The 23,673-nt window shown below is 46.7% G+C and overlaps 1 protein-coding gene across 5 annotated transcripts in view; it reads left to right on the top strand.

Annotated features, from left to right (window-relative positions):
* The window catches only part of VPS33B (VPS33B late endosome and lysosome associated), a 33,104-nt gene extending 11,956 nt beyond the window's left edge, over positions 1 to 21,148 (top strand). For 2 of the 5 annotated variants that reach the window (XM_050797654.1, XM_050797652.1), the window contains exons 2-23: positions 1,076 to 1,156; positions 1,888 to 1,949; positions 4,955 to 5,004; positions 5,542 to 5,609; positions 9,493 to 9,538; positions 11,317 to 11,411; positions 11,705 to 11,809; positions 12,210 to 12,306; positions 12,527 to 12,604; positions 12,810 to 12,883; positions 13,172 to 13,258; positions 13,447 to 13,537; positions 13,775 to 13,849; positions 14,077 to 14,141; positions 14,265 to 14,319; positions 16,067 to 16,113; positions 17,008 to 17,140; positions 18,010 to 18,083; positions 19,212 to 19,313; positions 19,829 to 19,904; positions 20,011 to 20,127; positions 20,768 to 21,148. In XM_050797654.1, the coding sequence (XP_050653611.1) occupies positions 1,115 to 1,156; positions 1,888 to 1,949; positions 4,955 to 5,004; positions 5,542 to 5,609; positions 9,493 to 9,538; positions 11,317 to 11,411; positions 11,705 to 11,809; positions 12,210 to 12,306; positions 12,527 to 12,604; positions 12,810 to 12,883; positions 13,172 to 13,258; positions 13,447 to 13,537; positions 13,775 to 13,849; positions 14,077 to 14,141; positions 14,265 to 14,319; positions 16,067 to 16,113; positions 17,008 to 17,140; positions 18,010 to 18,083; positions 19,212 to 19,313; positions 19,829 to 19,904; positions 20,011 to 20,127; positions 20,768 to 20,847 (1,719 nt within the window). In that variant the 5' untranslated portion in view covers positions 1,076 to 1,114 and the 3' untranslated portion in view covers positions 20,848 to 21,148. Of the gene's footprint in view, positions 1 to 1,072; positions 1,157 to 1,847; positions 1,950 to 4,954; positions 5,005 to 5,541; positions 5,610 to 9,492; positions 9,539 to 11,316; positions 11,412 to 11,704; positions 11,810 to 12,209; positions 12,307 to 12,526; positions 12,605 to 12,809; positions 12,884 to 13,171; positions 13,259 to 13,446; positions 13,538 to 13,774; positions 13,850 to 14,076; positions 14,142 to 14,264; positions 14,320 to 16,066; positions 16,114 to 17,007; positions 17,141 to 18,009; positions 18,084 to 19,211; positions 19,314 to 19,828; positions 19,905 to 20,010; positions 20,128 to 20,767 lie in introns of those variants that run through there. The other 3 variants (XM_050797655.1, XM_050797656.1, XM_050797653.1) reach the window with 3 other exon arrangements.
* The last annotated feature ends 2,525 nt before the right edge of the window (positions 21,149 to 23,673 follow it).

Raw genomic sequence — 23,673 nt, 5'->3', positions numbered from 1 at the left:
AGCTACTTGGGAGGCTGAGGCAGAGAATTAGTGGAATCTGGGAGCCAGAGGTTGCAGTGAGCCGAGATCACACCACTGCACTCCAGCCTGGGTGTCAGAGGGAGGCTTCGTCTCAAAAAACAAACAAAACAAAACAACAAATAAGATTAAAAATGAATAAATAAAAAATTTCCTGCCCTCTATACCGTTGACCTTTTGGACTGGATCATTCTTTGTGGTGGGGGCTGGCCTGTGCATTGTTGGATGTCTCGCAGCATCCCTGGCCTCTACTCACGAGATGCCAGTAAAACCCCTACCGTGAGTCAGATAACCAAAAATGTGTCTGGATATTGCCAAATGTCCCCCAGAGGGCAAAATCGTCCCCAAAATCGAGACCACACAGCCTATGTTCTCTTTCTGATTTTTGCTGGACTGCCCTCTTCAAACATCCGTGTCAACACCCTACCCATTCATGAAGGCCTGGTTGAGAGGATTCTCCCAATGACTTTCCGCTCCCTGTCACTAACTGTGACCTCTCCTTCCTCTGAACAGACACTGAGATCTGTGTCAGGAGTGGTGGTGTAGAAATCGTATGACAGGGACTGTGGGGTGGGGGAGTGGAAGGGTGATGGGGTGAGGATTGTCCCGGGTTTGCTAAGTTTTCTGCAGTGAGCGTGCGCTATTTTATTTTGTACTTAGGAGAAAAATGCAAGGTGGGGTTCTGTTGTGTTTGGCTTTGTTCAGCAGGAGACCAGGGGTGGTTGGGAGCCAAAGTGGAGGAGACAGCAGAGAAGGGGAGTGAGGTGCAGACCAAGGTCACAGGTGAGCAGAAGGGTTGAGTGACAAGGAGTTAACCTGAGAAAGAAGGTGGGATGCCTTCTTCCCACTGGTACAGAAAACAAGAAGGCAAAACAGGTAAATATAGAGAGAAGTGTCAACTGTGGATACAGATAATAAATAAGGTGCCGGGCTAGACGATGCTTAGTGCCCTCCCACCTCAGAGACTATGCTTCTGTTAGATGGGTGGCTAGGCTAGTTCTCAGGTGAGGAAGCTCGTGTGACCTGTGAGTGACCCAACATATTGTGTCTCCTTCAGCTTCCTGGAAAAAAGGATTTATTCATTGAGGCAGATCTCATGAGCCCTTTGGATCGAATTGCCAATGTCTCCATTCTGAAGGTACCATCCCTTTCCCCTGGGGGTCATGCCCCTCTTTCCTCTTTGAGCAGTTTTTCTTTTGATGAACAATACAAATTACTGAAGAGTGACTACCGTTGTAAGGCAAACATAGGGTAGCTTAATTGGGTGGAAAAGGGAGATCGATGCTGTTGTTCATATTTTTTTGTTTTGTATTTTTTTGAGGAGGGAGACGAAGTCTCTCCCCGTCACCCAGGCTGGAATATAGTACAATGGCACAATCACAGCTCACTGCAGTCTTGACCTCCTGGATTCAGGCGATCCTCCTGCCTCAGCCTCCCAAGTAGCTGGGACCACAGGCATGTGCCACTACACCTGGTTAATTTTTAAATTTAAATTTGTTATTTATTTTTCTGAGTCTATTTGCTACGGAATATATGATTTTTTTTTTTAATTTTGTAGAGATGGAGTCTTGTTATGTTACCCAGGCTGATCTCAAACTCCTGGGTTCAAGTGATCCTCCTGCCTTGGCCTCCCAACATGCTGGGATTACAAGCATGAGCCACCGCACCTGGCCCATACTGTTTTTATTTTATTTTTGGTTTTCCTATTGACAGCTTGAGGAAAGTTCAGTGGGTTGGTTGTCAGGGGAGCAGTTTGATTCCTAGAATTAGCATAATTAGGAAGCCCTCAAGAAGTTCCCTATCTTCGTATCACCCTTTGTGCTTTTCAGGCACTCTTATGTCCATTGTCTTATTGGATTCTCTCTGTAGCAACACGAAGTAGACAAGCTATACAAGGTGGAGAACAAGCCAGCCCTCAGCTCCAGTGAACAGTGAGTGTCTGGGAGAATCTGTCCCTACTCCAAGCTGGAGGAGGTCCCTAGGGGCACATTTGCCTTTCATCTGTCCTTGGCTGAGATATATGGTTCACCTCCCTGAACTTTACAATTTCATGGCTAAGTTACTCTTCTGTAGTTTTGTTTTGTTTTGTTTTGTCTTGGTTTGTTTTGTTGTCTGTAGTTTCCTTTCTGTAGTTTCTTGTCCTCTTCCCTCTCTAATTTATATTACAGTCTATAACCAGATTGGCTAATCTTTCAAAATTATTTTCATCGTGCTTTTCTCAAGAAACTGCAAGGCAGCCGGGTGCAGCAACTCATGCCTGTAATCCCAGCACTTTGGGAGGCCGAGGTGGGCAGATCTTCTGGGTCAGGAGATAGAGACCAGCCTGGCCAACATGGTGTAACCCCATCTCTACTAAAAATACAAAAATTAGCCTGGTGTGGTGGCGTGTGCCTGTAATCCCAGCCACTCAGGAGGCCGAGCCAGGCGAATCACTTGAACCCGGGAGGTGGATGAGTTGCAGTGAGCCAAGATCACGCCACTGCACTCCAGACTGGGTGACAAAGCAATACTCCATCTCAAAAAAAAAAAAAGAAAAAAAAATAAGAATCTTCTAGGGCTCTCATTACTTGCTGAAGATTGTCTACATTATTTGTCATAGACTCCAAGGCTGTCTGCAGCGTGGCCTCCCACATTACCTTTCCAGCCTTGTCTCTCGTGCATAGACTCCAAGGCTGTCTGCAGCGTGGCCTCCCACATTACCTTTCCAGCCTTGTCTCTCGTGTGTCCCCTTCAAGCCTCTGTTGAGTTGTGCTTCCACCCGCCTCTCAGCTCTGTGCCTGTGCCTTCACCTTTTTCATCACTCCATTCGCTCTGCCTGAAATTCTCTCCTGTCCTCACTGCTCCTATAAAGAATGTCCGCCGGGCGCGGTGGCTCACGCCTGTAATCCCAGCACTTTGGGGGGCCAAGACGGGCGGATCACGAGGTCAGGAGATCAAGACCATCGTGGCTAACACGGTGAAACCCCGTCTTTACTAAAAAAATACAAAAAATTAGCCAGGTATTGTGGCGGGTGCCTGTAGTCCCAGCTACTCCGGAGGCTGAGACAGGAGAGTGGCGTGAACCCGGGAGGCGGAGCTTGCAGTGAGCCGAGATCGCGCCACTGCACTCCAGCCTGGGCGAGAGAGCGAGACTCTGTCTCAAAAATAAAAAAAAATAATAATAAAAAAGAATGTCCATCATTCAGAGCCCAGCCACCTCCTCCATGAAGCTCTCTGTTGCCCTTCCAGTCCAGGGTGATTTTCTCCTCTGGATTTCCGTGGCATTTTGTATTTATCCTGTTCACTTGGCATGTAGTCATGTACAGCTGTTGTCTTGATTTTAAAGTATTTCTGAAACTTAATGTACACGCTTTCTTAGAAGAAAAAATTCTCCTGGATACATGGAGAATATATCCATGGACCCCAGTTTGAAAAACATTATTTTCTATTACTTTCTTACATTTTTAAATTTTTTTAATTAAATTTATTTATTTTCAGAGACTCCGAAATTTATTTTCAGAGTCTCACTCTGTTGCACAGGCTGAACTGCAGTGGTGCAGTCATAGCACACATTATTTTCTACTACTTTCTTACATTTTTAAATTTTTTTAAGTAAATTTATTTATTTTCAGAGACTCACTCTGAAATTTATTTTCAGAGCCTCACTCTGTTGCACAGGCTGGAGTGCAATCATAGCTCACTGCAGCCTTGAGCTCCTGGGCTCAAGGCATCCTCCTACCTCAGACTCCTGAGTAACTGGGATTACAAGTGTGCACCACTGCATCCGCCTGTAGTTTTATTTTAGTTTTTTGAGTAGGAGTCTAACTCTGTCACCCAGGTTGGAGTGCAGTGGCGGGATCTCAGCTCACTGCAACCTCTGCCTCCCAGGTTCAAGCAATTTTCCTGCCTTAGCCTCCCAAGTAGCTGTGATTACAGGCGCCTGCCACCATGCCCAGCTAATTTTTGTATTTTTAGTAGAGATGGGGTTTCTCTATGTTGGCCAGGCTGGTCTTGAACTCTTGACCTCAGGTGATCCACCCATCTCGGCCTCCCAAAATGCTGGAATTATAGGCATGCACCACCTCGCCAGGCCTTATAGTTCTTGTATTTTATTTTACGATTATTATTATTAATTTTTATTTTATTTTATTTTATTTTATTTTTTGAGACAGAGTTTAGCTCTTGTCATCCAGGCTGGAGAACAATGGCGCAATCTGGGCTCACTGCAACCTCCGCCTCCCGGGTTCAAGCGATTCTCCTGCCTCAGCCTCCTGAGTAGCTGGGATTACAGGCATGCACCACCACGCCCAGCCAATTTTTGTATTTTTTAGTAGAGATGGGGTTTCTCTATGTTGGCCAGGCTGGTCTCAAACTACTGACGTCAGGTAATCCACCCGCCTCTGCCTCCCAGAGTGCTGGGATTATATGTGTGAGCCACTGCTCCCAGCCTACTATTATTATTTTTAATAGAGATGAGGTCTCACTGTGTTGCCGAGGCTAGTTTCGAACTCCTGAGCTCAAGCAATCTGCCCACCTTGGCCTCCCAGAGTGTTAGGATTACAGGTGTGAGCCACAATGCCCAGCCTTTATTTTTAACTGACAAATAATAATTGTATATTTTTATGGGGTATTCTTGTATTGTTTTTTCGGCACTGACTGTTAACATACTCCATATATGCACCTTTTTTTGCCCACTGGATTGTAAGTTATTTGAGAACAGCAATTTTTGGGTCCACTATAGGGCCAGTAATGTACCCAGCTCATCACATTCTACCCATTGTGTTGAGAGTATCTTCTGTGGTTGGTGTATGGTGGACCAAGAGAATGGCATAACTTTGGCTAGGATGAGACCTGTAGGGCAAATGGCAAAAAAGTTGGTATTATTTCAGTTTCTTCTAAGTTGCTATCCAACTTGATAATTTTTCTTCACTGTTTTTTTTTTCTTTCTCTCTCATAGATTGTGCTTCTTGGTCAGACCCCGCATCAAGAATATGCGATACATTGCCAGTGAGTGTGCCATGGTACTATGTGTAACTGTGGGAAAGGGCGGGCAAGATCTAAGGGCCTTGGCCATAAGGACCCTCTAATAAGAAAATAATTGTTTGAGTTGGCTGTAGCACTTGTGAAGGATATCTGCTTCCCTGCTTCTTTTTTGTTGTTGTCATTTTTTTTTTTTTTTTTTTTTGAGACGGAGTTTCACTCTTGTTGCCCAGTCTGGAGCACAATGGCATGATCTGGGCTCACCGCAACCTCCACCTCCCGGGTTCAAGCGATTCTCCTGCCTCAGCCTCCTGAGTAGCTGTGACTACAGGTGCCCACCACCAGACTGGGCTAATTTTTTATATTTTTAGTGGAGACGAGGTTTCACCATGTTGGCCAGGCTGGTCGCAAACTCCCGACCTCAGGTGATCCACCCGCCTCAGCCTCTCAAAGTGCTGGGATTACAGACGTGAGCCACCGTGCCCAGAAGCTTCCCTGCTTCTAGTGTAACTGCTTCGTGCAGATGGCTCATGGCTTGCTGGGCTGCATTCCTTCTCTCTGTAGGTCTTGTCAATGCTGACAAATTGGCTGGCAGAACTCGCAAATACAAAGTGATCTTCAGCCCTCAAAAGGTGAGTTTGGATCCTGGAGGAAGTGGGATAAGGTAGAACAGGACTGAGGACCAGGCAGGGGTAAGGGGCCAACAGCACTACCTCCCTGTCTCAGTTCATTTTCTGTTGCTGTAACAGAATGCCTGAGACTAGGTAATTTATAATGAACAGAAATTTATTCAGCTCATAGTCTGAGGAGGTAGTGAAATCCAAGAGTGTGAGGCTGGCATCTGGCGAGGGTCATCCCATGGCAGAAGGGTGGAAGGTAGAAGCCAGCACATGAGACCAAGAGGCACCCAGGGGCTGGACTTGCCTTATAGCAACCCCCTCCTTCCATAAGGACATTAATCCATTCATGAGGACTCCTCCCTTATGACCCAATCACCTGTTATTAGGCTGCACCTCCCCACACTGTTGTCCTGGGGATTCAGTTTCCGTTGCACTCCCTCAAAGCAAATTATGTATGATTGAACAAAATACCTGTCACTGTCTTTTCATTTACATATCTTCAATTGTTTAGCAGAGGGTCTGCCAGCATACTGTCCCAAATAAAGTGTTGTGGAATTGTGTGAGGCGGCCTCTACGTAGATTTTTTTAAATGAAAAGCTTCACACTTGCGAGGTAGAACCTGCTTTGTATCCCTAACACAAACTCTAGTATAGTAATGGTGCACAATGTTACGGCTTTCAATGACTTTCTCCCTGTATCCCTCTTTAATAATAAATTAGATAAATCATCACCCCCCTCCTCCCATCCCCTATGCTTATGGGGATGTGACTGGGCTGCCCCTAGGTTACTAGAACCATGCCACCATGTATTGGAAAAGCCTTTTCTTGCACAGGAAAGGAGCCTTAGAGACTGTTTTACTCCACCCCAACTTTGAGCAGCTGAGGGAACTGAAGCCCATGCTCACACAGTGAGTTAGCATAGCCAGGCTAGAGCTCTTCCATCTTTAACTCAATAATTGCAGTACATATTTGGAGGTCCATCATAGTCTATCCATTTCTTGATTCCATTGAGCTCCCCTCTCACCTGTGCATCAGCTACATTCATCCTCAATCCCAGTGATTGGGAGGAATGACGTTCCAGGCCTTTACCTTGCCAACCATAGGCCTATAAAGCTACAGCAAGTAGTGCATGCATACTTAGAGAAGGTAGAAACTAGACTAGGAAGAACAGAATTTATTACTTTTCAATCTTTCTAAGAAAATTCTAGAGAAAATAGAAGCAGTAACTAAGGACTGAAGCCTCTGAAACCAGGCTGTCTGGATAAAATCCACCCTTGAGGCCTTATTACCTGTGTGGTCTTGGGTTAGGTACTAAGCTGTTCCGTGTCTCGGTTTTCTCATCTGGAAGATAGAGTTGATAATAGTACCTATCTCTTAATTTAAGTGAGATGACTTTGAGTCTCTGTCGAAATAAGAAATCAAGTGGGACCCTAGGCTTATATTGTTTTCTCCTTCTGTAAAAGGAATAAGAGGAAAGAACCAGTGACCTTCCTTTGAATGTCACCTGAAGATTGATAGCACAATCTTATAAATATTTATCTTAAGATAATATGCTTAGGAATACAAACATGTGAAGTATTATTACCAGGGCAAGAAATTATTGAGTAGGACAACCACTCAGAATTATAGGTACTTTTGAATGCTATTAAAAGAGTCATAGCAATAATTTCTAGTTCTTGGACCCTTACAAAACCATTTCTTTTTTTTTCAAATTATGCTTCCAAGGACAGATTTGGTGTTTTGTTTTGTTTTGTTTTTGGAGACAGTGTCTTGCTTTGTCACCCAGGCTGGAGTGCAGTGCCGCAGTCTTGGCTTACTGCAACCTCCGCCTCCCAGGTTCAAGCAATTCTCCTGCCTCAGCCTCCCGAGTAGCTGGGACTACAAGTGTGCACCACCATGCCTGGCTAATTTTTTGTATTTTTAATGGAGGTGCGGTTTTGCCATATTGCCCAGGCTGGTCTCGAACTCCTGAGCTCAGGCAGTCCACCCACCTCTGCCTCCCAAAGTGCTAGGATTACAGGCATGAGCCACTGCGCCTGGCCAAGGACACATTTGTATTAACAGGGAATAATCCTACAAGTTAAAATAATCCTACAAGTCTCTATATTACACAGAAAAACAAAATTGGTATTTTAATGAGTGTTCTCCACTTAACACCTTATCTAATCAAATTATTTGACCTAATTTTATATTAGGAGGCATCTCTCTCTCTTCTTTGAGACTCCTTTGTTAATTATGAAGATTGGCAGTTTTCAGACCTGGCTCTGGAATTCCATTACTTAGCACTAAAAGTTAAAAGCAGGCCTGTAGATTTCAGTTTTCCTGGCAGAAATGAGTGAGGGAGGAATAGAATTCTTCTGCATAACAGTAAAACAAGGAGCACGTAGCATTGATCTACATCTCACAGAGCTAGTATGAAGATGAAGACAAGTGATTCTTGTAAAACACGAAGAATAATGCCTAATCCATTTTAAGGGCTTACAACATTAGCTGTTAATAATGTCATCTCGTTATCAGATGTGAGTGCCCTCAGCATTCTTTCTTATTACTTTCAAATATTCACCCTTTCCCCACTTACCTCAAAGGAGGAAGAGATCGTGGCCTTTTCCCTTCGAAGATGAGCTGTTCCATGCCAGTTCTTGACCCCGTTTCTGCTTTCCTTCTCCATTATCTTGCTTTACCAGGTAGACTTTCTCTTCTGGTCTTCACCCATGTCTATCCCTTCTAAACAATGTCCCCCATTTCATCTCTTCTCAGGACTCCCCCTTCTTTCATGGCCAGGCTTCTGTGAAGACTCTTCTACTGTCACTGCTTCTGCTTCCTCATCTCCACCTTCATCGTTTCATCAAGTCTCCCTCAGGTCTCTGTTGTCAGATCCACTGGTATCTATTTAATGTTAATCCTACTTAACTTCCCTGGTGTTTGACACTGTTGCCCACCCTTCCTTGCAACTCTGACCTTTTCTGCCTTGACTATTGCTGTTTTCTCCTGCCCCTACCTCTCTGAGTATTCTTTCTCAGTCTTCTCTGCCAGGTCCTGTACTCTGGCCCCCTTTCATCTTGGTGTTCCCTAGGGTCCTGTCCTTAGCTCTCCTCTGTGTGTTCTTTTCTCTTGGACAGACCATCTACTTTTTTATTTATTTATTTGAGATAGGGTCTCACTCTGTTGCCCAGGCTGGAGTGCAGTGGCGCAATCTTGGCTCACTGCAGCCTTGACCTCTTGGGCTCAAATGATCCTCCCACCTCAGCCTCCTGAGTAGCTGGGACTACAGGCACGCACCACCATGCCCGGCTAATTTTTCATTGTTTGGTAGAGACGGGGTCTTTACCTTGTTGCCCAAGCTGGTCTGGAACTTCTGGACTCAAGCAATTCACCTGACTCGGCCTTCCGAAGTTATGGGATTATAGGAGTGAGCCACTGCACCCAGCCACATCATCCACTTTAAATACAGGGTATATGCTACTTAATCCCAAGTCCTTGTCTGTGTCTCCAGAGGTCCTGTGGGCATGTCCTAAACAGAACTTACTCTCCCTTGTACAGATCGTTTGCTCCCATCTGCTCCTCCACAATTTCCAGAGCACTTCATGCCGTTGCTCTCATCTCTGCCTGTACAACTTACCTTTCGAAGACAGCTGAATTCCTTCTCCTTTGTAAAGTTCTTCCATTCTCTCAGGGAGATAAGAAACAATTTACTCAAACATAAATTAAATGGATGAGAAAGAAATGAAGTGCTGGGCTGGATGATTCTAATGGTCCTTTCTAGATCTAAGAGTCTGGGTTCTCTTTTCTTTCACTGGGTTCAGTAATTATTGTCCTCATCAGTGACCACAGAGGAACTGCAGAGAAATAGAACAGAGAAGAAGGTGGTTACTAATCAATTTCCTTTTCTCTTTCAGTTTTATGCATGTGAGATGGTGCTTGAGGAAGAGGGAATCTATGGAGGTGAGAGGAGATGAATGTGAGTGGAAAGGGACAGAGAACATACAGAAGAAAAAACTGTTGTTGTTCTCCACCCCCCAGCTCTTTCTTTTCCTGGTCTTATTCCTGTTAGTGTAGCAGGAGGAGAGGTTCCTGAGAATGGGAATGGGAACAGGACCACAAATTAGAACACTACTCGGGGCTGGGTGCGGTGGCTCATGCCTGTAATCCCAGCACTTTGGGAGGCCTGAGGTCAGGAGTTTGAGATCAGCCCAGGTAACATGGTGAAAACCCATCTCTACTAAAAATACAATAATTAGCTGGTTTAGCTGGGCGTGGTGGTGCACGCCTGTAATTCCAGCTTACTCGGGAGGCCGAGGCAGGAGAATTGCTTGAACCCAGGAGGCAGAGGTTGCAGTGAGCCGAGATCACGCCATTGCACTCCAGCCTGGGCGACAAGAGTGAGACTTAGTCTCATAAATAGGTAGGTAGGTAGGTAGGTAGATAGACAGATAGATAGACAGACAGACAGATAGAACACTATTGGGGTAGTATGAAAGTAATATCAGGGCTTAGAGTTGGAAATGACCAACCACTCTTTTCTCACCTCCCAAGGCTCCCACAGGAAAAACTGGGCCTCCCCTCTGTGTATTTCTCAGGCTATTCTCCACACAGCCCAAACCTGATCACAGCACTCCTTGCTGGAAATCTGGCAGCAGCTGAAAATAAAGCCCAGAATCCCCAACATGCCTCCTATCCCTTGCACAGTCTGGCCCCGCCTGTCCCATTAGCCTCATTGTGTGCTACTTCCTTCTCCTGACTCACCACCCTCCAGCCAGAGGGATTTTACCTATGCTTTTCCAGGTGCCCAGGATGTTCTCCATCCTACAGCTTTTTGCCTTCCCAAGTCTTACGCAAATTCTAAGCTTAATTTTCTCTTCTTGAGGGAAGTCTTTCCTACACCACCAGTTGTGGTTACAGCCCTTTAATATATGGTGCTCACAGCTTGCTGTTTGACCTCTTTGGAGCACAACCGTGATTTAACAGTTTGTGTCATAATTTGTCTGGTGTGTCTCCCCCACTAGACTGTAAGCTCCAGAAGGTTGGGAGCATGTCTGTTTTGCTCACTGCTGTATCTCTGGTGTTCATATAGTCCTGCATGTAGGCAGCTTTCAGTAAATATTTGCTGAATAATGAATGAGCAAGCTGGGCATGGTGGCTCACGCGTGTAATCCCAGCACTTTGGGAGGCCAAGGCGGGCGGATCATCAGAGGTCAGAAGTTCGAGAGCAGCCTGGCCAACATGGCAAAACCCTGTCTCTGCCAAAAATACAAAAATCAGCTGGGCGTGGTGGTGCATGCCTGTAATCCCAGCTACTTGGGAGGCTGAGGCAGGAGAATCGCTTGAACCCAGGAGGTGGAGGTTGCAGTGAGCCGAGATCTCACCATTGCACTCCAGCCTGGATGATGAGAGCTAAACTCAGTCTCTAAATAAATAAATAATGAATGAATGAATGAATGAATGAACGTTTTCTTGGCACTTTTGGTCAGCCCTCTAGTAAAAACCCATCACTTACCACATTGTGTTACAGGCTGCTGTGGTCGCATCTCCTTTCCTTATCAGACTGTGAGCTCCTTAAGGGCAGGGACTATGTCTTATTCTTCTTTGAGCCTCTATTGCTTAATGCAGTACTGGCGTGTGGCAGGCACTCAAATATTTGTTGCATGATTGTGGCGGACCTTCCCTCTTAACATGGAGCTAAGTACCTTCTACAGGGAGGCTGATGCTCTGTGTCCCCACAGATGTGAGCTGTGATGAATGGGCCTTCTCTTTGCTGCCTCTTGATGTGGATCTGCTGAGCATGGAACTACCAGAATTTTTCAGGGATTACTTTCTGGTAAATGCAGAGGCCCTTGGGTCTTGGCATCAGGGGATGGAGACACATGTGGGATGCAGAGGGCTAGAAATACCAATGTAACCTTTGTCCAACTCAAGTAATTTATCATAGTGATATAGTGATTGAGTGCTACAGATTGGTCTTTGTGGGACTTCCTGTGGAGCCAATGAAAATGAGCCTTTCAAGCATCCCCCAGACCCTGCCACCCTGCTCCAGGGCTTCTAGGGCTAACCACTTTCCAAATGGTCCTATTGGGTTGATTCATATCTTTGTGACTTGTGTGGTCCCTGCAGGAAGGAGATCAGCGTTGGATCAACACTGTGGCTCAGGCCTTACACCTTCTCAGCACTCTCTATGGACCCTTTCCAAACTGCTATGGAATTGGCAGATGCGCCAAGGTAAGAGCACTAGCAGTACTGTTGTCCCAGCAGACCCTGTTTCCCCTGTTGCATACCCACGTGAGGTTATCCAAGGGTATCTGTGATATAAGGTGTATTCTTTGCTTTCGTTGTTCTGGAATAGATCCTCAGAGAGGAGAACTTGTGTGACTAACAGAGAGGCAAAAGCCAGGGTCTCCTGGGTGGCATTCCTAAATCTCTTTTCATTTTGGGGACAGAGTAACACATCTTCTCACCAGTATGAAGAGTGTCAGGGAAGGATAGACACAGATGGGAGTAGATAGGGCCATATTGTGAATAATTAGCTCCTGTCTCGGGGACAAGAGGAAGTATCACATGGAAGGGGTTGGCTGCAGTAGGGACCTGGACACAAGACTGAGAATGTTTTGGGCCCTGGCAGATGGCATATGAATTGTGGAGGAACCTGGAGGAGGAGGAGGATGGCGAAACCAAGGGCCGAAGGCCAGAGATTGGACATATCTTTCTCTTGGACAGAGGTAAATTATGCCCAGCGCTCCTGTCATCTTTCGGCCCTAGAAGACATGGGAATATGGAAAGCGTGGTGGCAAAGTTAAAATCCTAAGGTTAGGGCTGTGAATCCCAGCTTTGAGGAGCGTGGGTCCTTGGCCCTATGGAAAGTGTCAAAGCTGCCCTTGAGCATGCTGTGTAGAAGGCTGGGTCAGGGAGAACCTTCACGGTCAGGGATCTCTGTTTCAGATGTGGACTTTGTGACAGCACTTTGCTCCCAAGTGGTTTACGAGGGCCTAGTAGATGACACCTTCCGCATCAAGTGTGGTAAGTGCCATGGTCCTCTGCATCTTGGCAAGATGGATGTGGTCATCAGCCTTGGCACCTCCCACATGGCAGGGCTTGTGGGAGAGACCCAGACCCTGAATGAACTGCTGGCTTCCAAATAGTTTGAGGACCTTTATGGCAGTTCAGGGAAGGGTAGGAGAAGTCCTCATTGGAGATCCTAATAACTGTCCCTCTGCTCTCAAAGGGAGTGTCGACTTTGGCCCAGAAGTCACATCCTGTGACAAGAGCCTGAAGGTGCTACTCAATGCCGAGGACAAGGTGAGGGTGTGGGTGCTAGCAATGGGCCCCCACTAGGGCCACTGCTTATACCAGGCTGTGGGCCCCAGCGCTGCGAGGGGAGGCTGAGTCTGTGGGAGAGAGGGTTTCCCCACCAATTAAGAGCATACCTCAGAGCACGGAGTAGGCATTTGATATGGACTTATGGATCCCAGCTCAGCTTTGTTTGTATTTCTGCCAGAACACCTGAGCACCCTTCCCGTACTGTCATTCTACTGCTAAGTGATGGTTCCGATAGAGTAAGTTGTTCCTGTCTTACTCCCCTCACAGGTGTTTAATGAGATTCGGAATGAGCACTTCTCCAATGTCTTTGGCTTCTTGAGCCAGAAGGCCCGGAACTTGCAGGCCCAGTATGATGTGAGGCTCCAAGCCCTGGTCCTCTGTTTTGTTCCCTCAGTGGCTTCCCAAGGCTGCTGCCCTTGGACTCTCCTTCTAATATTATGACAGGTTCCCTGTCCTTTCTCATGGATAGATGACAACTGAGGGAGGGTGGTGGTTTCTCATGTCTGAGGTTGGGGGGTTAACCTTTGGGAATTTTCCCACAGCGCCGGAGAGGCATGGACATTAAGCAGATGAAGAATTTCGTGTCCCAGGAGCTCAAGGGCCTGAAACAGGAGCACCGCCTGCTGAGTCTCCGTAGGTTTCAGCTTGAGGGGCGTGAGGGGAAGTGACTGTATCCCTCCGGGGAAGGCTCCAGAGTACCATTACCCCGAGGAGGAGATCCCTGTTCATCTGACGCATATGGTCTTATTTGGTGTAAAGTGGGAAGAAGTGCTTTTGGATTTTGCCTTAAGAGGTTTTTATTCTTCTGGACAATAAAGGGACATCTTTCTAGAAACAGGAATATGTCAGCTCCCTTTATCCAACCTGCAGATATTGGGGCCTGTGAATCCATCATGAAGAAGAAAACCAAGCAGGATTTCCAAGAGCTAATCAAGACTGAGCATGGTAACTACTTCCCCAGCTCCCAGCCCTGTCCCACCCTTAAAAGATGTTCTCTGGCTCTTTCCAGCTGACACTGGCTATGTGGAATGCTGGTTCCTGCTAGAAGTCCTCGGGGTCCCTTAACCCACCCCAAGGATGGAGAAAGAGATGGGGAGACAGACACCTGTTAGCATAGATGGCAACAGCTGAGCTGGTCCCCTAGTAACAGGCTCTCCTCTGATTTCTCACAGCACTGCTAGAGGGGTTCAACATCCGGGAGAGCACCAGCTACATTGAGGAACACATAGACCGGCAGGTGCGCAGGTGGAGGGCTGTGGGGGCCAAGAATGGCGTTTAGAGGTGGGATCAGCCTTAAGCAGAAGGAAAAGAACACGTGTTGTGAAGCTTCAGTCCTCCTTGAGTCTTTCTTCCTATGCAGGTGTCGCCTATAGAAAGCCTGCGCCTCATGTGCCTTTTGTCCATCACTGAGAATGGTGAGCCCAAAAGACTAAAGATGAGAATGTCAGATTGAGAAACTATGTCTTAGGGACAGAAGAAGTGATTTTGAAAGGCTAAGGCAAATGTCTTAGCAAACAGAATGTTTCCCTGTAATTTCATGGGTTCTTTTTTGTTTGGGGTGAATTATCACCAGGACACAGGGTAATTTATTGTTTTAGCCCTAAGTGGGACCACATCCAGGCCACCCTAGAGCCCTGTCATATCTTAGGACTGCAGGGGTGTAGAGCTGAGTGGCGTTTCTCTCATCACTCCATCTGTCCTTATTTTCAATAAGATAAAGATACATTCCAGGAAAAAGGGACAGCAAGTTAATTTCATGAACATTTATTTTATTTATATATATTTTTTTGAGACAGAGTCTCGCTCTGTCACCCAGGCTGGAGTGCAGTGGTGCGATCTCGGCTCACCACAACCCCCACCTCGTGGGTTCAAGTGATTCTCCTGCCTCAGCCTCCTGAGTAGCTGGGACTACAGGTGTGCACCACCATGCCCAGCTAGTTTTCATGAACATTTCTAAAATCCCAGATTCTGTAACTTTCGTGGCAACTTGTTTTCACTGTTGAAGTCTTCCAGTTGGTGAATATTCTTGAAGGTTGCCTTCTTTTTCTTTTTCTTTTTCTTCCTTTTCTTTTTTTTTTAAAGACAGAGTCTTGCTCTGTTGCCCAGGCTGGAGTGCAATGGCACGATCTCGGCTCACTGCAACCTCCGCCTCCCGGGTTCAAGCGATTTCTCACCTCAGCCTCTCGAGTAGCTGGGACTACAGGTGCACGCCATCACACCAGGCTAATTTTTATATTTTTAATAGAGATGGGGTTTTGTTATGTTGGCCAGCCTGGTCTGGAACTCCTGACCTCAGGTGATCCACCTGCCTCAGCTTCCCTAAGTTCTGGGATTACAGGAGTGAGCTACTGTGCCCGGCCGAAGGTTGCTTTTTACCCAGAGAAGTATTTTGCTTATTCTAAATCTCATTTACTATAGTTAGAATCCCAGTTATTCTTACCTCGATGGAGAAAAACATATAAGACCATGCTTTTGGAACTCATTTGAACACTTTTCCTATTTCTCAATAGTTGTGAAACAGTTCCTAGTAGAACTGCCCCTTAGCCAGGAAGAAATGCATGAGTCTGCCAGGTGCAGTGGCTTATGCCTGTAATCCCAGCACTTTGGGAGGCCAAGGCAGGTGGATCTCAAGATCAGGAGTTGGAGACCAGCCTGACCAACATGGTGAAACCCTGTCTCTACTAAAAATACAAAAATTAGCCAGGCGTGGTGGTGCATGCCTGTAATCCCAGCTACTCAGGAGGCTGAGGCAGGAGAATGGCTTGAACCCAGGAGGTGGAGGTTGCAGTGAGCCAAGATCGTGCTCCAGCCTGGGTGACAAAGCAAGACTCCATCTCAAATAAATAAATAAATAAATAAATGAGTCATCACTTCTCCTCCCTCCTGCTGCATCCTCCCCACATCCCACTATGATCACCATTAGTTCCAGTGTCCCCTCCTCAGCACCCTTATGTTTCACAGGCCTTCTTGGGAGCTCCCAGACCTAGGCTTTATCTTTCAGTAAGCAAGCTTAAAATTTGAACCAACTGTATACTCTGCAGGGTTAACATTTACTGAATCCTTCCTCCTGAAGAAGGCATTCGTTGCTGGTTGATCTGTACATTTTAGGGTGCCTCTGCCGGCCTCTTTCTCATGCACCTGTCTTACTTTCTTCACTCTTAGGTTTGATCCCCAAGGATTACCGATCTCTGAAAACACAGTATCTGCAGGTAAGGCCTGGAGAATGTATTCTTGAGGGAACTTGGTGGAGGGCAGTTACTGGGCATTTTTGAAAGAGGCAAAAGAAGTGGCCCCTTTCCTGCCTCCATTACCCTCCTGTTTCCATTCAGGCCTCCCTCTTAGAGCTACTAGGGAGAGTCACCTTTCACCACGCCTCTCTGCCCTCTACCCTTGTTTCACCCCATACACTGACGGCGCATGGCCAGTGCTGAGAATTTAATTTAAACATTTCAGCGCTGGCCCCAGAGGTGAGTTCTTACTCCTGGGAGTCTCTCTCATTTTAGCACCGTGTGAGGCACTGATTCAGCTTTCCTTCCTGGCACTTCTCAAGTCTTACTTCATCCAGGAAGCCTTTCCCATACATCCATAGGTCTCTAAAGTCTCATGCTGCTTTTTATTCTTCTTCGTTTGGTGTTTAATTATTTCTTTTTTTTTTTTTTGAGACGATGTCTCGCTCTGTCGCCCAAGCTGGAGTGCAGTGGCGCAATCTCGGCTCACTGCAACCTTTGCCTGCCAGATTCAAGCAGTTCTCTGCCTCAGCCTCCTGAGGAGCTGAGACTACAGGCACGAGCCACCATGCCCAGCTAATTTTTGTGCTTTTAGTAGAGACAGGGTTTCACCATGTTGGCCAGGCTGGTCTCAAACTCCTGACCTCAAGTGATCTGCCTGCCCTGGCCTCCCAAAGTGCTGGGATTATAGGCATGAGCCACCGCTCCCAGCCCTGTTTGGTTATTTCTAATGTGAAAATTTATCTCAACAAAGTGTGAGCTCATTCACACTGCAGCAGAGGCTACATAGTCCTTCTCTCTCTCACCTCTGTAGTGCCTGACAGTGCTAGATGCTCTTCAGACACTCAGTAAATAGTCTAATTGCATCTTCTTCAGAGCTATGGCCCTGAACACCTGCTAACCTTCTCCAATCTGAGACGAGCTGGGCTCCTAACAGAGCAGGCCCCTGGGGACACCCTCACAGCCGTGGAGAGTAAAGTGAGCAAGCTGGTGACCGACAAGGCTGCAGGTAAGCAGGGAGCACAGGTGACCCCTACTCCAGCTGTTGTCCTGACTTCTCTCAACAGGCAGCACGCTGGGAGGGACAGAATGAATTGGAGAAGGGGGACTGATTCCTTCCTATTAATGTCATTACCATTATTACTACTACGTCTGCCAGTAAGAGTGGTTTCCACATAGTGAACACTTACCATGTGCTGAGCCCTTTAGTTTCTCATTGAATCCTCACAAAGACTCTGTGAGGTAAATTTTCTCATCCTCATTTTATGGATGATGAAACTGAGGCTTAGAGAATTAAGTGATATGGCCGGGCGCGGTGGCTCACGCCTGTAATCCCAGCACTTTGGGAGGCCGAGGCGGGCGGATCACAAGGTCAGGAGATCGAGACCACGGTGAAACCCCGTCTCTACTAAAAATACAAAAAATTAGCCGGGTGCGGTGGCGGGCGCCTATAGTCCCAGCTACTCGGGAGGCTGAGGCAGGAGAATGGCCTGAACCCAGGAGACGGAGCTTGCAGTGAGCCGAGATTGTGCCACTGCACTCCAGCCTGGGGGACAGAGCGAGACTCTGTCTCAAAAAAAAAAGAGAATTAAGTGATTTGTCCCAGGTCCCTTAGTAAGTTAGGTCAGTTTAACTCCAAAGCACATACCAATAAACTTGGGTTACCCTGTGGATTGCATTTAGTAGAGACCTGGTACCCTGTAGGAGGGGGAAGACTGTGGGTGGGGAGAAGGGTGGGAGTTCCAGGGAATTGTAGTTGAACAGCTTCCGAGAGTTTTTGGATGTGATTGGTGCTGTTGTGTCCTGAATGGTGTTGTCCGTGGCAGTGTCATGAATCCATAGACCTTAGGTGAAACCTGACACAGATTTCTTCCCCAGGAAAGATTACTGATGCTTTCAGTTCTCTGGCCAAGAGGAGCAATTTTCGTGCCATCAGCAAAAAGCTGAATTTGGTATGTGGAACAGGGATGGTTAGGGGAGACAGTGGGTTCATTCCATTGTGGGGTACTTTTTTTTTTTTTTTTTTTGAGATGGAGTCTTGCTCTGTTGCCCAGGCTGGAGTGCAGTGGCACAATCTCAGCTCACTGCAACCTCTGCCTCCCAGGTTCAAGTAATTCTCCTGCCTCAGCCTCCCAAGGGATTACAGGCATATGCCACCACACCCGGCTAATTTTTGTATTTTTAGTAGAGACAGGGTTTCACCATGTTGGCCAACTTCTGACCTCAGAAGTTCTGGTCTCGAACTTCTGATCTCAGGTGATCCACCCACCTCAGCCTCCCAAAGTGCTAGGATTACAGGCATGAGCCACTGCGCCTGGCCCATTGTGGAGTACTTTGAATCCACAAAAACCTTTTTGTCATTTCATGTGTATAAAGATTCTTTTGTTTGGTAGTCTTATAGCATGGTAGATTCATTCATTTAATCAACATGTAACAAGCACCTGCCAATGCCAGAGAATATTCTAAGTGCTGCTTCAGTGACAACCATATCCCATGTCCCTTAAGGACAGGGAAAGGAGAACCTGTCTCTCCAGCCCCTTCACATTATCCAATAATGGTGCATGGGAACTCATTCCAGAGAGCTGGCAGTTACTGAACAGAAACTGCTATCTTCTGTTACGGATTCTCTTTTCAGGGCTATTGCTGGTTCTCCCTTTTGTTGAAATAAGAATTGTTCTTTGGGCTGTGCCACTTTATCTGACCCTTTAAAGGGTTAGGGAGCTGAGCTGTCACTTGCCTAATGAAGTCCCTTTGTCTTTTTTTTTTTTTTTTTTTTTTTTGAGATGGAGTCTCCCACAGTTGCCCAGGCTGGAGTGCGGTGGCGCCATCTCGGCTCACTGCAAGCTCCGCCTCCCGGGTTCACGCCATTCTCCTGCCTCAGCCTCACAAGTAGCTGGGACTACAGGCGCCTGCAGCCACGCCCTGCTAATTTTTTGCATTTTTAGTAGAGACGGGGTTTCACCGTGGTAGCCAGGATGGTCTCGATCTCCTGACCTTGTGATCCACCCGCCTCGGCCTCCCAAAGTGCTGGGATTACAGGCGTGAGCCACCGCGCCCGGCCAAGTCCCTTTGTCTTATAGATCCCACGTGTGGACGGCGAGTATGATCTGAAAGTGCCCCGAGACATGGCTTACGTCTTCAGTGGTGCTTATGTGCCCTTGAGCTGCCGAATCATTGAGCAGGTAAGAGCATATTACTCTTGCTCCCATTCATATTTCATTGTCTCTGCTTTCTCTTGGTCCCTAACTTGTCTTGACTTTTTTTTTTTTTCTTTGAGAGATGGAGTCTTGCTCTGTCACCCAGGCTGGAGTGCAGTGGGGTGATCTCAGCTCACTGCAGCCTCCGCCTCCTGGATGTAAGTGATTCTCCTGCCTCAGCTTCCCAAGTAGCTGGGACTACAGGCATGTGCCACTGCACCCAGCTAATTTTTGTATTTTTAGTAGAGATGGGGTTTCATATAGACGAGGCCAACTATATGTTGGCCAGGCTGGTCTCGGACTCCTGACCTCAGGTGATCGCCCCGCCTCAAACTCCTAAAGTGTTGGGATTACAGGTGTGAGCCACCACACCTGGCTCTGTCTCAACTTTTTGCTACTTGAGTAATGAGCAAGAAATGTGACAGTCTGGCTGCTGTGCGCTTCCTTTCCTAAGCCTGATATTGTCTGTAGCCTTAAAAACAGTGCTTATACCTTCCCAGGTGCTAGAGCGGCGAAGTTGGCAGGGCCTTGATGAGGTGGTACGGCTGCTCAACTGCAGTGACTTTGCATTTACAGGTATGTGGCATCAACAGTGGGGTAGGCTGGCAGTGAGAGGTGGGCTGGATGCACCACTCAGGACTAGCATGTCAGGGAAGAGCTGAATCTGGCCTGATCCTCACAGACATGACCAAGGAAGACAAGGCTTCCAGTGAGTCCCTGCGCCTCATCTTAGTGGTGTTCTTGGGTGGTTGCACATTCTCTGAGATCTCAGCCCTCCGGTTCCTGGGCAGAGAGAAAGGTAAGAGAGAGCAGAAAGGTGAGAATTGGCCTGCATTGTATATGGGCAACAAAGTGTTGGCTGGGCGCAGTGGCTCATGCCTGTAATCTCAACACTCTGGGAGGCCGAGGCAGGCAGATCACCTGAGGTTAGGAGTTCGAGACTAGCCTGACTGACATGGTGAAACCCCATCTCTATTAAAAATACAAAAATTAGCAAGGCATGGTGGTGGGTGCCTGTAATCCTAGCTACTCAGGAGGCTGAGGTAGGAGAACTGCTTGAACCTGGGAGGTGGAGGGTACAATGAGCCGAGATGGCGCCATTGCACTCCAGCCTGGACAACAAGAGCAAAACTCCGTCTCAAGAAAAAAGAAAAAAAAAAAAAAAAAAAAAAAACCCACGCAAAGTGTCCTGCATAGGAATAGTTTTCTCCTGGCCTCGGAGTACAACTTGCCATAGCCTTACTGTGGGCTGCTATAGCAGGGAGCCCAGTTATACCAGGCGTAGAAAGCAGCGGTGCCCAAGGGTATGGCACTCAACGTCTCTGTCTATAAACTGGTGCTCTGATCCCATGGGGACTGTGGAAATGGAGGGGCTCTATGGTTATCGTTGGGGCCTAAGATCTGCGCTGTCTCTTCTGCTGCTGCATTTGACTCCTTAGGCTACAGGTTCATTTTCCTGACAACAGCAGTCACAAACAGTGCTCGTCTTATGGAGGCTATGAGTGAGGTGAAAGCCTGATGTTTTTCCCGGCCAGTATTGTCATCTTCCCTGAACACATTCCTCAGTGGGAGGCAGGCATCTGGCACCCAGCTGTTATAACCAAGTGTCTACCAACTACCTGCTACGAGCCGGGAGCATGGAACGGGTTGGGATTTAGAGAACATATCTGAGAAGAGAGTTCACTTCCTGCTCCCAGGATATTTCTCTTTTCTGTTTATGAAGTACAACCCATGCTGCTAAGATACAAGCAGGAAGAGGTATCCCTTGTTAAATCCTGTTTGAATATCATTGTAAATAAAGCCTCTGCTCTCAGATGTAATATGTTTGTTGTTCTGTACACGCACTTCCATCTTTATTAGTGAAAGCCCACTGGAGCTTTCTACAGGGGCTTCCTATGCTTCTTGGCCTGGACTTTATAGTGGCCTGATCTGGTTCTTCCCTGTAAAAGTCACTCGACCATTCTGTACCTGAGTTTCCTCAACCATAAAATGAGGGGGATGGATGAGGTGACCAGCAAGCACGTTTCCAATTCTAAAATGTTGTGATTCATTACATTTTTGAGAAAATGACTTTGTTGTTTTAACTTAAGGAGGCACTTCAATTTTAAGCATTTTGTTTCTTACTGCAGAATGAAAGATTGTGTGCCATTAGAGCCATTTCAGGCATCAGCAAACGGTGCTCCTATAAATGTACCAGCACCCTCCTCATTGCTGATGCTAGTAGCCTTTCTCCTTCTCTCTTTACCTTTCAAAAATGATGAAATATAGGCCAGGTGCTGTGGCTCATGCCTGTAATCACTGTACTTTTGGAGGCCAAGGCAAGAGGAAAGCTTGAACCCCGGAGTTTGAGACCAGCCTGGATAACATGGCAAGACCCCATCTCTACAAAAAATAAAGAAATTAGCTGAGGGTGGTGGCACACGCCTGTATTCCTAGCTACTGGGGAGGCTGAGGTGGGAGGATCCCTTGAGCCCAGGAGGTTGAGGCTGCAGTAAACTGTGACCCTCTCTCAAAAAAGAAAAGAAAAAAGAAGGAATTACAACCACCTGTGTTAGTGGCCACTTTTCAGGCCTCTTCCAACTTGATCCCACTGATGACTACACTTTCCTTGAAATTGTCGTATTCAGCTTCCATAATACCCTTTCTTTGTCCTCCCACAATCTCTTAGGTTGTTCTTTGATCCCATTTGCTGACATCTCCCCTCTCTCTGTCCTTTGTTGTCATCCACTTCCAGATCTCAAGCTTTCATCTCACTCCACACAAGTATGTCCTACCTGGTCATTCCACAGGCACTTCAAACTCAGCATGTACAAAATAAACTCATGAGTGGAAGCTCTTGTCCCTACTTGAATCCTTTAATCTGCTCTTCTTCCTGTATTCCCAAACTTTGTTCAAATGAGCAAAAAGTTGTATTCTTGGCCTCAGATTTTTTCTTTCTATGCCCCACCTTCAGCTGGTTCCCTTGTCCTATTGGTTCTTATTTCTAAATGCCTCTAGTTCATCTTCTCCTCACCATCCCTATGATAGAGGTCTTTATTGTCTCTTGCCTGGGTTTTTGTAAGAGTGTCCCTCCCAGCTGCTCATCCTCCCATCTGTTCCCCATTCCACAGTGCTGCCACTTACTAAGAGGAAGAAAGAAAATCAAAACCTGAGTTACTAGATCATCAAAAGTATTCTTCCTATAGAATAAGGATCATTCTGGGCCCAGCGCAGTGGCTCACACCTGTAATCCTAGCACTTTGGGAGGCCGAGGCAGGCAGATCACTTGAGGTCAGGAGTTCAAGACCAGCCTGGCCAACGGTGAAACTCTGTCTCTACTAAAATATAAAAATTAGCCGGCTGTGGAGGTGCGCACCTGTAGTCCCAGCTACTCGGGAGGCTGAGGTGGGAGAATCACTTGAACCCAGGAGGCAGAGGTTGCAGTGAGCCGAGATCGTGCCACTGGACTCCAGCCTGGGCAAAAGAGCAAGACTCTGTCTCAATAAATAAATAAGTAAATAAAAATAATGATAATTCTGTATAAGAATACATTCCAAGGAAAAGGCATTCCTCAAGCATCTAGCTAGAATTTTGAGTGTTATTTCAAGCTAGTGTGCAAGACCAAAGACACTGCCAACAGGGCTGTTGTTCGCAGAAAGAATAGGTGGCATCAGAAAAAGATTAAACAGTGGCAAAACATTGCCCTTCCATCAAGTAGAAATATATGACCCTGTAATAGGGGGTTTTTTTATTTGTTTGTTTTTTGAGAAAAGGTCTTGCTTTGTCATCCAGGCTGGAGTACAGTGGCATGATCATGCCTCACTGCAGCCTTGACCTCCTGGGCTCAAGTGATCCTCCCACCTCAGCCTCCCAAGTAGCTGGGACTAGAGGCTCATACTACCACACCTGGCTAATTTTTGTATTTTTTATAGAGACAGGGTTTTGCCACACTGCCCAGGCTAAGGTCATATATTATAAACACGTATTACACAGTGTTTTACATGCAGCGTTTATGCTCTGAATGGATATCTTTGCATCAGTTCTGTGACTTTGTTAGCCTCAGCACCTCAGTGTAAAGGACGAGAGAAAAATTGTCTTATCTCTGGATACTTAATAATGCTGGCCCTAAGAACATGTATGAAGATCACAAATTTGTGAAGCTTTCTGAAAAGCTCTCCTGTTAATTTAACCAACAAAGAATGCAAGTAAATTTTAAAAGTGGTGCTGCCATCCACTCTATTAGTGGTGTCAATGTTAATCAACAGAGTGCAAGGAAATTGAAAAAGTGGTGCCTGTCCTCCACTGAGTTTGTGCTGTGAATATCTGGCATGCTGCTGATAGGTTAAAAAGAACATTGAAGCCAGGC

Source organism: Macaca thibetana, chromosome 7 (genome assembly GCF_024542745.1).
Source record: "Macaca thibetana thibetana isolate TM-01 chromosome 7, ASM2454274v1, whole genome shotgun sequence".
Taxonomy (NCBI): Eukaryota; Metazoa; Chordata; class Mammalia; order Primates; family Cercopithecidae; genus Macaca; species Macaca thibetana.
This window is presented reverse-complemented; position numbering and strand designations above follow the sequence as displayed.